Source organism: Cyprinus carpio, chromosome A9, assembly GCF_018340385.1.
Source record: "Cyprinus carpio isolate SPL01 chromosome A9, ASM1834038v1, whole genome shotgun sequence".
Taxonomy (NCBI): domain Eukaryota; kingdom Metazoa; phylum Chordata; class Actinopteri; order Cypriniformes; family Cyprinidae; genus Cyprinus; species Cyprinus carpio.
The window spans coordinates 13472330-13486172 of NC_056580.1; the positions used below are offsets into that span (position 1 = coordinate 13472330).

Genomic DNA, 13843 nt, shown 5'->3' on the forward strand with positions numbered 1-13843 from the left:
AGTTCTTAACACAATAAATGATCACATAAAGACTGAGGTTAAGGTAGTGGAAACCATGGAATTTATTATTAAATCTAAATAAAACTGGGAAAAGACAAAAAAATAAAAAATAAGTGCCAGGGTTTGCCCTTGCCTTATCCAACTGCAATTCAGTGATCCAAAGTAAAATCATGGCGTGTACAATGCTGGCCTTATTTACCAATGGATTCACACTAAAAAGAATCAAAATCAAATAATCAAAACCATTCATCCATATTCAGAAATAATGTTGTGAATGCCCAGATCTCTTTGGGTCAGCACTGTGATAATGAATAATAATCTCCTCATTTTTTTTACTGACTTACAGTTGCACAAATAGGCTATTGCTTCAAGCCAAGAAATATATAAAATGCACTTCACAGCGAAGGTTATGTAAACTTCATAGAACTATACTTTTTGAGGCACAGCCTTTGGCATCCAGCTTAAGGTCATCTTGCAGTCAAAAAAAGGTACAGATTGCATGGCCTCTGACAACATGCCAGGTAATTGGCAGGGTGTGGATTGCCTGCTAGTTCACCTTCTCCTGATAGCAACATGGAACACCAGTTCTAGAGCACATCACTGGAAGGCTGTGCTAGAGATGCCAATGATAGATTCTAACACTGAGTCACAAAATCCCCCCTACCCCCTATATATATATATATATATATATATATATATATATATATATTTTTTTACAAGCAGCTCCAAACCTGAGAAGTTATGGTACAGCTTATAACATACGAGAATGTATGTAAATTTTCTTCACAATCTGTAAACAACTATCTCGTCCCTTTCATTATAAACATGCAGTTCATTTAGAAGGTATCAGATCAGGGGAAAGGAAACAAAGAAACATTCAAGGAACTATGGAACTTAAATCTTGATTCTGAATTCATTCTACTAACTTTGTTTAACAAATGAGAGGAGCTTCAGTCATTTTAAAGGGTGCTTTCAGTCTTACAAATTTTCATTGTGGCAAAAACTTTCATCACTCATTATGCTTTTATCATAAAAAGTTTTTTTTTTTTTTTACTATATTGGCCCTGACATTCGTATACTGGCTCACGCATACATACAGACTGCTAGTGAAGGAATACTGAGGAAAGCAGCAGTTATACAGAGATGGCGAGACTGAACCGAACTGCCAGAAGATCGGGAAGCATTTTTATTTTCTTTCTATTACTCTTCACATTCCTGTTTTTTTTTTCCCTCTTCCTAATAATGAAATCTATGCTTGATTTTCTTTTATATTTTATCCTCTTTCCTATCAGTTCAGGAGTCCATTCCTTGGGCACTTAATAGCAAATCAAGCATGTCAAAAGTATCTTTGTAGTCTGTGTGTTGGCCATTAGCTAGGCCGGCGCCCTCAGGGCCATGGCTCTCCACTGGTTTCCTGTCCAGTTTCACTAGGGTGCTGAGATGTCCGTAGCCCACCTGGTATGTGACGGGGAGGGGGAAGGGAAGGTTAAGAACAGAGCTGTGAGATGACACACACTGCTGAACAGAGGAACAATGAGAGGAACTACCTGCACCGCCTTTGGAGCTTTTGTTCTTTTTGGAGTGGTGATTGTGGCTGGCGTCGGGGTTCACCCTCTTGCGTGAGGAACTGGAAGCAGAGCTTGTGCCATCACCACTGGAACATACTGGGCTCCGAAGGGACGAACCAGATGCGGGTACCTCAAGGCTGCTCCTGCCATTGCCGCTATGCATGTGCATGTGTGAGTGGCCGTGTTTGTGATGGTGACGATGGGCTGAGTGGTCTCTGTGTTTCTCCTTGCTCACAAGCGGGCTGGAATGTTTGCTCTTTGCAGCACCTTCGTCAGAGGAGCTGTGTCGCTCAGAGGACACCTTTATTTTCATTTTTAGCTCCTCCTTACTTGATCCCTCCTTTTCGCTCTGGGAGGGGACCGGAAGACGCAGTTTTAAAGAGCTCCCTTTCTCGCGTTTGTCCTGGAGCTTGTCCTGCCCAGGGATGGGCAGCTTCATTTTCAGGGGCGAGGCAGTGGTGGCTCCTGCTCCCTGCTGCCCGTGAGACAGTTGGGGCAGGTGTTTCCGGTGATCTATCTGTATTGGCGCACCATAGACCTCCGTCTCCATGTTCTGCTGCTCTTGTCTGCGTTTCTGTACTGCCAGCTCAGCAGCGTGTTTCTCCCTGTACTTGTCCAAAGACATCTTCTGTGTGGGTGCTGCAGGTGGTGGATAGGTCGAGGCCTGGTGCTTTGCCCCGCCGCTGGCCTTATGTTCGTGTTTGGCAGGGTTGAACTCTGCACATTTGTCAGGCCGGTGTGGGTGCATAGAACTGTGTGGGGGAAGTTGTTTGACAGAACACTGGTCTGAGTGTACTTGGTCCTGAGGCCAGTCACTGGGGGCGGTGTAAGTGTATGAAGTTCCCTGCATGTTGGCAATGGAATCAAGAGAAAGACTGCTGCTTGAGTTGCTTGGCAGGGTCACTGGGAAAGACGTGGAGGCTTTGGAGAATGCTGTATTTGTAGAAACCCCAGGAAGGGCATCCATCAAGGACATGTCCTGGGTTAATGAAGGTCCCGCTAAAGAGCTGCTGTCTGAGGCCTGACCATCTGATTTGGGCTTCTTAGCAGCTTGCGTAGCCTAGAAATAAACACAACATCTATGTGTTATCCAAATTAAAGAATCTAAAGACTCCATATGCATGACTCATCTAGTCTAATCACTTACCCTCCAGTTGCGAATCCTCTTCAACCTGCTGGGTGTCTTCTCTAATGTTTGCAGAAACTCGTGGGTCAGTTCTACAACAAAATTTGAATGAATATAAATTATGGGTGACTTACACAACAAACAGGGCAAAATTATTCAAATGATATATGGTAATTTAGGGGAATGCTCATTTACCATCAAGAAGTTCAAGTGTAACTGAGCTGTCCACATACTCCCACCAGTGCTTTCCATCGGTGGAAACCGGGATCTCCCAGTTGGACCACTTGCAGGCCAGGTGAATGCAGACACAGGCGATAACTGTGGGCTTGTACTGCAAGCAGAAGGTGGTGAGGTGCAGACTGCAAGAGCAACACAAGGAAGAGAAAAAAAGACAACAAAGAAAGCACAAAACGATCAGTCACTGAGCAGACAGAAGGCAATGTTTAACATCTAGAGAATATAATTAAGGAAGCAATGAAGCCACTAAGATATTCCCCAATTGTGAGTAACACTTCCAAAATTTACCTGCACAGTTCAGAAACTACTTGATTTAGCACCATGCAATTAAGGTAGACCGTAGTTTACAAAGGGTACAAACTGAATGGCGAAAGACAACATGATAAGGAATGTGTCAATCAAAAAACTGAAATGGTCAGAAAAACAAACAAACAAACAAAAAAATCAAGCAGAACCTTCCTAAACATGTTATCCATGTAAAGATAAACAGATTGTCTTAAGAGGAAATGGTCAACAAGGCCTAATGTCGCAGTGCAGTCAGCTAATTCTGATCAGCAGCTTTATCATCCCTACATTTGAAGTTTAGAATAGCGGTAGAAAGTCTAAAAATTCTATAAAATAAGTTTTACATTGTGGAATTGAATCTGTGCAAGCAAAAGAATAATAGGTTTGTTACTCATAATCAAGGATAAACTTGACACTGTTGACATAATACTGTACATTCAATAACAGGCGTAAAAGCCTGCAGTCAACAGAATTATAGGGAACAGTAAAGCAAACAAGCATATGGTTACCATCCGTATTTACCACACTGCAAGCACATGTTATGAAAAACAAAGCAGGGCTGACTATTTGGCCTCATCAAGTGCTTATTCTTTAATCTCTGTAAACTTGCCTACATCTCTTAAAACAATGTTACAACATGTTGTAACAGTCTTACATTAAACAAAGTAGTGTTTTACTGACATTAGAGACAAATTACAATAAACTGAAGCCTCAGTCAAAGCTGGATGGTAACCCTGTGCTACAGAACAGAATCAATGTTTGGACATGGGGTAAGAGGAGCCTTTAAATCCTAATGGAACAAAGACAAACAAATGATGGCTGCAACATTCATTAATTGCATTATAAGTGATAGCTATAAAAAACCTAAAAAACAGCCTCTACTTTTATTCAAAAGAATAAAAAAAAAATGCAAGGAAAACACACAAGGGAATAAAAATAAGATCATCCATCATCGGACACATTGGCCATACAAAACTGTGTTTGATATATCAATCAAGTTTTGTTAATTCAGTTTCAAAACCTGTAAAGTCCACGTCCTTTGGGTAACATGCTCTTGTTTGAGGGCAAAACAAAAGCCAAAAAAAATAAAAAAATCCTCAATGGCCACATTATATTCAGACCATGTGCCGCTCTAGTCCCATGTTCAGACATCGCATACAATGCTGCAGTATCCCTATGCAAACAAGGGGGCAAACACTAATGACAGGTAACCTGATTTAAAATAATTAAGACAATAACTACACAACGAGGGAGAACAAACAGACAAAAAAAATCCTCTATTTGATTAAATTACAATGATGACTACACCCTTTAAGGACCGTTTGTTACACACCTGATACCAACAATTTTTCAGGATTATAATGGGTATAAGAATACATAGCCAAATGAAACAACCATTTCATTTTTATAAATATATATATATATATATATATATATATATATATATATATATATATATATATATATATATAAATATAAATAAAAATAAATAAAGCAAACAGGTCCTTAATGGGTTTATTTGCATTAAAACAAAGGTATTTCACAATGGAAGCAAGGCAGATGTCTGTATCTCAAAATCAATTCAGGCACTGAATGACAAAAAAAAGAAAATGGAAATAAGCAACAACAAAAAAAAAAGTACTTCTAAATAGTTTGAATACAGAGGACCAAAACAAAGGTTCAATTATCACTTTGAGAATAACAAAATCATAGGAAAAAACAAAGGGGTCTGGGTACTTACCGTGAGGACTTCTATGTAATGTTTACATCTGTGTAATCTTTAGCTGCTATTCAGGCTACCAAAGTGTCTTTTTTAGACAAATGCACTTCTGTAACCGAGCAAACGTGAGGTTCAAGAGCACCACTACACTTCACATTGTGCATTCAACCCCTCTGTGCCAACAATGATCCCCCGTACAATACACCGCACTGCAACCGGGGCCGGTGCCACCGAACCCCCTCCCCACCCTGCTCTGAGGGCATGTTTGAGAGGGGGGGCGTCCCAGTAGCCACCGGTGCAAGGAGGGTGTTGGACACTGGTAGGGTAACCTGCAGTAAAGGAAGCTATAGTGTGCAGTCACAGTGCAACAAATGAGGTTCTGGATAACCACCTGTTGGTAGCCATGAAATAGGAAGTCTGTGCCAGATCCTTGCTTGCTGTGAAAGTAAGCAAAGAGAGAATAGGAAAAGAATGAGAGTGAGTCAAACTATACATGTGAGTAAGAATGAGACCCAGTTAAGCTCAATACAGGGAGATTTACCTCTCCAAGAACTGCATGCTTAGCCATAATTCAAAAGCCAATAGTTTGATTCAAAGTTTAAGCAAGCACTGTTTTGTATCTAAAGTGGATTGCAGTAAGCATATGAAGGAAAGGCTATACCTCGCACTAGCTGGGAACATTTCACCACATCAGTGTGTGGATGTTCAATTGTTATTTCAAAGCCTGCAATACAAAGCACATGAAGTTCATTCACAGCTGAATCAAACTGGTTTCAACACCTGTGTATCATGAAAGATAATCATGCATTAGTTAGAACAAAGCCGTTAAAACGATGCAGAATTATGAGATAATACCCATGTATCATGTGGCAAAATAACATCCCAGATTAACTGAAAATCAATTTGGTTTCTTTGCAACAAGGTTTAAAAAAAATGTGAAATCACTGCTTTCATCCACTACTTAGGGTGCGCAGATCAGTAAAAACAATGACTTCAAATGAAAAAAAAAGAAGAAGCAGGATCTGCACACATTATATACTTAATGATTTTTGGGATTTTATTATACAAAAAGCACAAATGGATCATTATATGTCTGCACGGTTGCAACAAGTTTTAAAATCACCATTCTGGTGAATTTAGTCATGATGATACAGCTTTTCAGGCAAATACTCTGAATGGAACTGCTTTTTTGATTTTTTTTTTTTCAGAAGTTCACTTTAATATTGATTTGAAAGAAACCTCCTTCCATAGACTTACCTAAAGTCTGCAGCACTATGGTTTCAAGTATCACCAGCTCTTGAGCTTGCTGGAGGTATGCCTGAAGTTCAATAGACAATCATTACATGAGGCATTCAACCCATAAACTGAATTTTCTGCACACTTCCAATTACAGGCAACATTAATTGTTTGAGCTCCTTTAACCATATTTGATCAGGTTTCAATAAAAATATCTTCATTTGTTTTTTGAAGATGAAAAATAAACTTTTGGAACAACATGAGGGTGAGTAAATAATGACAGTTTTTATTTTTGGGTGAACGAAACCTTTAATCGTTGTATGTGACAGAAGACGACAAGTATGTTTTTTAAAACAATTGGCAGGTGAGAAACCACTGATCAAAATCAAGTTGTTTGGAGTTGACTAGAGAGATACCTAATTCTGTAGTGACAGAATCTAAACACACTTATGTGTGGCATAAATTATTCAATGTGATGACAAGGTTGAGGAAATTGAAGAAGAAAATTAAAACAATAATAATACGCAGGACTTACATTACTCTTTGTATCCAGTGGAGGCTCCTGGGGGTTTAAACACGCATGAGCTACTTTAATGACATGTTCGAGTTTCCGTGGTTGCTCTTCAACTTTTGCAGCCAGAAATAATGCTGTTGGGGAGATGGTCTAGAAAGGAAAGAAAAAATGTCACTGTCATGTCAAAAGATGCAAGCCTACTTTAAAAGGTTTTTTTTACTCTAAAATGAAAATTCTGTCATAACTTTCTCGCTCTTATGTCATTAAAAACCCATAAGACTTCCATTCATCTTCGAAACACAAATGAAGATACTTTAAATGAAACCTGAGAGATGTCTTTGAAATGTATAAAGTTCATAGAGATCATAAAACTATATGATTTGAGCAGTTTAGTCTTCTGAAGAGACTCGATCGCGTTAAATTCACATAGAAACATTGATTGAAGCTCAAACATGCTTGCTTGACTTGCAAGAACCAATGAGGTTTGTTCTCATGTGTTTTGAGTGAATGGACTTTCAATGGATGGACAGAAATCTCTATAGGTCTCATTAAAAATATCTTCATTCATGTTTCATTCGAAGATGAATGAAAGTCTTAAGAGTTTGGAATGACATGAGGGTGAGTAACTGATGACAGAATTGTAAATTTAGGGTAAAGTGTCCCAAATAAACATCAACATCACAAGAACTTTCATTGCTGTGGTTAACGGTGTTCTATAAAGCATCTATTTCACTTTCATTTTGGAAACCGCATTAACAGCTGCACTGAGGGACCATCCTCACACTCCAGGTGAAACACACAGGCTCATGAATATTCATATGGTGGAAAAGGGTATATGCAATGGATGCAGGCAGTGCGAATGGAAACACTTACATTTCTGTGGAATTTGGAGAAAGAGTGGTACATATAAAATCTGTGCATGTAAACAATGGCAGTATTTATTGTGAGTTGAGAACTGATGTTTAGAGTTAAGGAAAACGTATGATTACATAACTTAAGCAATTTACTGACCTAATTACGTATTCGTGTTCCGTAGTGATAAAAGTTGCCCGAAAGACCGAGATATATTATTTTTTATAAGAGTCAAAACAATTACATAATTCATATCTTGACGGGGTGTTTAATGTGTTTACGGGAACCGAGCTCAGATGCGCGTGAGCTGCGTGCTGTCACGAGCCTGAGTGACTTGAACATAAACAACATAAATCCATGGTACAACTATTATTATGTTACATATACAGACATACTAGCTAGACAGCACGTACATATACAAATCGCACGTTAATCATTTGTAGAACATTAACATTCATCAGCAAGCGCCTGTGTGAGACATGTGCGCGACATGTGCGCGCGCTGCTAACATAAAGGGGTTTAATGGACAACCTCAAGCAATTTCAGCCGAGTTCACGGTTACTACAGATATTCGTGGTACACAAAAGTGATAGAAATTAAAGTTGTGAAGGCAACACAAACAGTCACAGCGAGAGACAGAAACGGGCCTGCTGTTGATTCGGTGCGTCTGAAGGATACACATTTAGCCTCTGGCCCATGTCCTGAATAAGATTCGCGGCTTGCTGTCGATACGACAGCTCTCTGTCTGGCTCCACTCCGCAGCGGCGGGACGGGGTGTTTTCGAGCTGTTCCCGGGTGAAAAACCATTTCGACGATGATCCCCGGCACTCCGCCATTACCGTCCAGCAGATGAACAGAGAACGAGCGTCACGCATTTTCACGTACGTCACGCACGTGCGGCGCCACGTCCTTGACGTACGTCCTACAATGAGGTGCTGCTGGGAACTGTAGTTTACTTTCGCTCATAGATTTCTCGCTTATATTGTTTAGTATGAATGAGAATTTTAGGATGTTATGTGTGTACAAATACTAGTTGGTTTGAGTAATACTTTAAAAAACAAAAATGTTTTATTAAAATCATTTTGAGTTAATTATTGAAAGCAAACATCATCTTTTTGTATCACCTGGCAGACGTTTATTTGTAGGTGTATGAATAACATATTACATATTCTTTGTGGTTTAACATAATTTATTTAATGCCATCATTTATTTTATTAATGTAACTATTATGTAACATAACTATTTGTAACCATTTAACAAACATTTTTTTAAAAAATGGGAGAGAAAACAGAAAAATATTTTTCTCTAGAACTGTAGATCTGATTGCCTAACTCAAGATTCAAGATTAGAATCTGTAAAGAAAGTAAAAATAGAAAGAAGGGTGTCATCCTTAATTGAATATAAATCAATAATAATAATAATACAAAGCAAATCAAGTAAGGTTTAGTTCTCATGATCCAGTTCTCTGATAACATACTTATGATACACACTGAGTGATCAGTCACTCAAACTGTTTTCTTGACAGTCCTAAAAATTCCAGAGCATTCCCAGCAAGCAGTTTATCCTAAACAAAAGAGTAAAATAAAGATAAGCTGTAAAGTGACAAGCACAATGTATTTGCAATTTGATGTTTAAAATAAAACGTGTTCAGATAGATAGACATACAGACAGACAGACAGACAGACAGACAGACAGACAGACAGACAGATAGATAGATAGACATACAGACAGACAGACAGACAGACAGACAGACAGACAGACAGACAGACAGACAGATAGATAGATAGATAGATAGATAGATAGATAGATAGATAGATAGATAGATAGATAGATAGATAGATAGATAGATAGATAGATAGATAGATAGATAACTGTTTATCTTACCTTTAGCAAACTATCAAACTCATCCATGGATTCAATCAGTGCACCTGCCTCCAGCTCCCCCAGAGGAAATGGGTAATCTGTGCCTAACATCACTTTATCCTGCAAGACAGAAACAGAATACCAAAAAATAAAAAGCAAATATTAAAAAATCTCTGAGATGTATGTATATTGCTGCACAGTTTTTATTACCAGAATAGAAAGGTCCTGAACATGAAACATCTAGCTTTGCCATTTCATCACTTAAGAGTTCACTTAGGTAGCTCCTTATATAAATCGCTAACTAAATATTATCATGCCTCTTCTGTTACAGGGAGATTTAGCATTACTGTTGATATACGAATTAAAATAACTACCTTTCCTATGACTTCCATGAGTAACTTCAGTGAAAGTGGGTCATGCACTAGAGAATCGGTGTAGAAAGATCCTGAGTATTTGCGTGGGTTGACCTGGTTGTCGGTTGCACAAAGATCAGGTCGCACTTTAAAGCCATGCTCAATTCTGCCGATGGTGTATGGGAAAGCACCACCTATCACCCAAAGTGTGATACCACATCCCTCAAGACAAGTAACAGCAAAATATCTTTGTATTTCAAGGTTATCACTAAAGTTGTTTTGCTCTTCACAAAATGATAAATTTATTATCTAAAATAATATGAATATTTTTACCTCCATGAGCAAAGCAGACCTTAAGTTTGGGAAATCTTTCAAAAACACCTCCAAAAATCATGGAACAAATTGCCATTGTAGTTTCTGTTGGCATACCTGTCAAAAAGTGGAGCCAAACAAAGATTATGACATACTGTACAGTACTAATCTACCACAAAACCACAAAAGTATTTAAAAACATGAAATAAAAATTAATAATAATAAAAAATTGCAGTGAGATTATTATTATTTTTTTAAATTTACAAATCAGAGTCTGCTATTAAATATAAAAACCTGTTGGACATCACATGCAAGACACTCGGTCAAACCCACCAACTAACCAGGGCAGCCAGTATTTTGCCATTCTACCATCTGTTTGCATGTCCCATGGATGCACAAATACTGAGCAGTTGAGTTCCTCAGCAGCCTGTAGTAAAATATCGATAATAATATCTCTGGTATCTAAAATGCCTTACTAACTGAGACAAAGCTGAATGACTACTTGACAAAATAATCACAAAGAGACCAAATACTTTAGTGTGACTGTGGGATGGTCTACTAAAAACAAATGGACTTACAGCATAAACAGGATATAGCTCTGGAGCATTGAGGTCCCATGTGTTTATATGAGAGCCAATTTGCACTCCAGGGAATCCGAGCTGATTCACACACCGTCTCATCTCCTGTACTGCCAGATCAGGGGCCTGCATGGGCAGAGTACCCAGCCCAACGAAACGCTTTGGATACTGCTTCACTGTAGCAGCCAGATCATCATTCAATATCCCACAAAGGTCCAGAGTGTCATGGGGTTTGGCCTTTAGAAATGCAGTGGAACATCAAAAAGAATTTAGAAGTAAAAGTGGTGAATGTCTATATACAGCAGTATAGCAAGTATTTCTTTGTGTATCTTATTTAACCCCAAATGTTACATACCAGTACCTTAAAATACCTAAAGTGTATATATTAGTACAGATTGACCACCACAATGAAAAACTGTCCCTTTTTTCTGAGAGTGTATCACTTATATTCTTATGTTAATTTTCATGTTACGTCTTACCCAGTAGCTGAACATCACAGGCACAGTGGAAAGGGCCTGTACTGTCACTCCTGAAAAAAATTAAAACAAATCTCTGAAATAAATATAACAATGAAATAAAATTGAACTGGTCTGCAAATAATGTACAAATAATCTAAATAAGAATTTAAATATAAAACTTGTTTATATATTAGATAAAACAAAACCACAAAACATTTTCATTGAGAAATAGCTACTGATTTATGTCTTTACCATGTTTGTCCATATCCCGAATCCGAGCCGCCGCATCCCAGCAGTTCTCCTGAATCACTCTGAACAATTTTCCATCCTTCATCATTTTAGCTTCACCCTGGTACACACAAACCCATGTTGTTGTTTTTGAAATTTCTGCAGCCATGCACTGGTATCCACATTGCCACATGACAGTTCGTATTTTCAGCCACTTGGTGGCAGTGGAGAGCAAGGTCAAATTCATACAGTAACTCAAAGCAGTGGACTTTAGATTGGAAGGAGGTGCAAAGTTTTTAGCATGACAAGTGCATTTTACATCAGCAATCAATGTTCATCTGCAGTTCAGAGAATATGAATTTCATTTCAGAGTGGTAAATTATGATGAAAATATTTGTTACAATTATCTTTATTGCAGTCATTCAGTCTATCTTGTTGTTTACTTATTATAAGGTACATTATGTATTAGGCACAGCTGAAATGGTAAGATTTATCAAAGTCTATGTGTGGGTGTGTTTATATATGCAGCAGTCCTATCGTTGTGCTCAAGGTGAACCATTTCAGTCTGATATTTTACTGAAGCTAAACCCCATGTGGAGCTCTACAGCTGCTCAGAGAGGGAGTGTAGGGAAGGCCTGCTGTCCCCTTTTTCCACACACACAAGCACTCCTGACTATCCTGCCGATATTCTCAAGAATGTGTGCTTTCTTAGAAGTCTTGCTCATTTGGTTTGAAAAGAAAAGCAATGGAACCTAACAAGGAATTAATACGAAAACCTGGGCTGCTACAATGACTCACATCAAATTGTTTTAATGAGCAGTGCAGTTTGAGTGTTTCTGTTTTAGAGTTCTTCCTATCGCACCAAAGAACAGAATAAGCTTTGCATCTGAGTAGACCAGAAACCACCTGAGTCCTGAGACACCAGCTGAAGCGCAGTACAGAACAATCCAATTACTCTAAAGGACTGCAGGTATAAAGAGGCTGGCAGATGCTTTAACATCCTCCTGCTCTGAATGAAGGATCAGATCTGTCTCTGCTGCCCACTCATTCCTCATGGGGGTCGTAACATACTCTCACACACACTGGAAGAGCTTGTGAGAGATCATGCCAGCTAGATTTATGCCCAAGCATGCAGAACCCTTTCTGCCCCACTGGTGTTCTTCCACCATTATCACACTAAACTGCAGACTGAGCTGATTTTCTCCATGAGCAATGATCAGGTGTGTAAATTCGAATGTTAAACTTACTTTGCAGTGATGGTGGAGCTGAATGAATCCGCCATATCCATATCTCTGTGAAACATGAATAGAATGAATTTTACATTATAATATTACACTTATACTATGGCAAATATAAATAAATGCATTTTATATACTTAAATGTAAAATAATCTTTGTATTTTATTTGCATGCTAAGACATGAGAAATGATTAATAGAGTCTTCCTCAGCTCGCTCAGATAAGCAAGCAATAAAGGTCAGGGTTGGTGATCAAACCCTTTCATTAATGTTTAACAGATGCACACATTTTAAGAGTAAACCTGAAGTATAGTGTCTTGTTGAACACTTTTAGCTATTTTTGGTTTAGCAGTTAACATCAACATCTGATAAACTAAAATTGGACATGCAGATTTGTCTTTATATTTAGACATTTTCTGTATATTAAATGCTGGGGATAAGAGTACAAATGTACAGCTGACCAAAATACATCAAAATCCAATTTAGTAGCCTGTTTATAGAAGCAAGGCAACGTTCAAGTGAAATAATGTAAAAATGCTGACAAATATGTTATGAACCAGGTAGTCTAGGTTAACCTATGACACAATATTTAAAGATAAATTTCATACCTTAAGCAACCTACCTGTTTCAGGTCGGGCCATTCCTTTGGTAAAATATGATTATGAATATCAATCTTCATGCTGCTGACATCAAGAGCTCAAATAGTTGGCCTGAAGATTTGACAGACTTGTAAACTAAATGTTCACCCGTCCTGCAGTTGTTAATGTTCAGCAGTGTGTGAAACAGAAAACAAACATTCCAACCCCTGTCCTGTCTTTTGAAATGGCCCAATGAAAACCCCTGAGAAGACAGTGTGCTTGGTGTGCAGTATTAGCTCTTTTTGACTTGTCTGCATGAATTCATACCTGTATACATTTTATGAATTGACTGAACAAAATAACGTCTTTGTAACTTATGCAATATATGGCAGACATTTGGTTAAAACCAATGGTAAAAAAAACCGTATAAACACAAAAATAAGGTTTAAAAATTTATAAGAAGAGACTGCTGTCTGTAATAAATATTTTCACGGGTGTTTCAACCACAGGTTTCAACGAATTCCGAAATATCTGCCCTACCGAATCTATTTACTTCTCATCCTGCACAACAGTGTCCTCTAGCGGTTACTGCAGGTAGGGCGCCAGACGATACAGGCAGGAATCCTTCTCATTGTTGACAGTTCGTTTATTGATTATATGCGAATAATATCGAATATCGTTTTGTGGAATTTAAAATAT

At 38.3% G+C, this 13843-nt stretch overlaps 2 protein-coding genes across 5 annotated transcripts; both read right to left on the reverse strand.

Moving 5' to 3' along the window:
• Positions 1 to 38: 38 nt before the first annotated feature.
• LOC109058692 (cyclin-T2-like) lies at positions 39 to 8484 on the reverse strand. 3 transcript variants are annotated; one of them, XM_042763608.1, is made up of 10 exons: positions 8217 to 8466; positions 7560 to 7641; positions 6708 to 6836; positions 6194 to 6254; positions 5598 to 5660; positions 5328 to 5373; positions 2890 to 3053; positions 2716 to 2786; positions 1548 to 2628; positions 39 to 1455 (listed from the first exon to the last, which is right to left on the reverse strand). In XM_042763608.1, exons 1-10 carry the CDS (start codon positions 8411 to 8413, stop codon positions 1388 to 1390), a joined length of 1962 nt encoding a protein of 653 aa, XP_042619542.1. In that variant the 5' UTR covers positions 8414 to 8466; the 3' UTR covers positions 39 to 1387. The 3 variants fall into 3 exon arrangements, 2 of the variants coding, with proteins under 2 accessions (XP_042619542.1, XP_042619541.1); XM_042763607.1 differs by having other exon boundaries at positions 39 to 2628; positions 8217 to 8475; XR_006160792.1 differs by lacking the exons at positions 39 to 1455; positions 1548 to 2628; positions 2716 to 2786 and having other exon boundaries at positions 2915 to 3053; positions 4958 to 5373; positions 8217 to 8484.
• Positions 8485 to 8809: 325 nt separating this feature from the next.
• acmsd (aminocarboxymuconate semialdehyde decarboxylase) lies at positions 8810 to 13351 on the reverse strand. Of its 2 annotated transcripts, XM_042763613.1 has the most exons (11): positions 13189 to 13351; positions 12578 to 12622; positions 11355 to 11451; positions 11124 to 11173; positions 10645 to 10881; positions 10400 to 10493; positions 10088 to 10183; positions 9776 to 9948; positions 9423 to 9521; positions 9016 to 9102; positions 8810 to 8890 (listed from the first exon to the last, which is right to left on the reverse strand). In XM_042763613.1, the coding sequence occupies exons 1-10, from the start codon at positions 13243 to 13245 to the stop codon at positions 9040 to 9042; spliced, it is 1011 nt and encodes a 336-aa protein (XP_042619547.1). In that variant the 5' UTR covers positions 13246 to 13351; the 3' UTR covers positions 8810 to 8890; positions 9016 to 9039. The 2 variants fall into 2 exon arrangements, with proteins under 2 accessions (XP_042619547.1, XP_042619546.1); XM_042763612.1 differs by having other exon boundaries at positions 8810 to 9102; positions 13189 to 13350.
• Between the last annotated feature and the right edge of the window lie 492 nt (positions 13352 to 13843).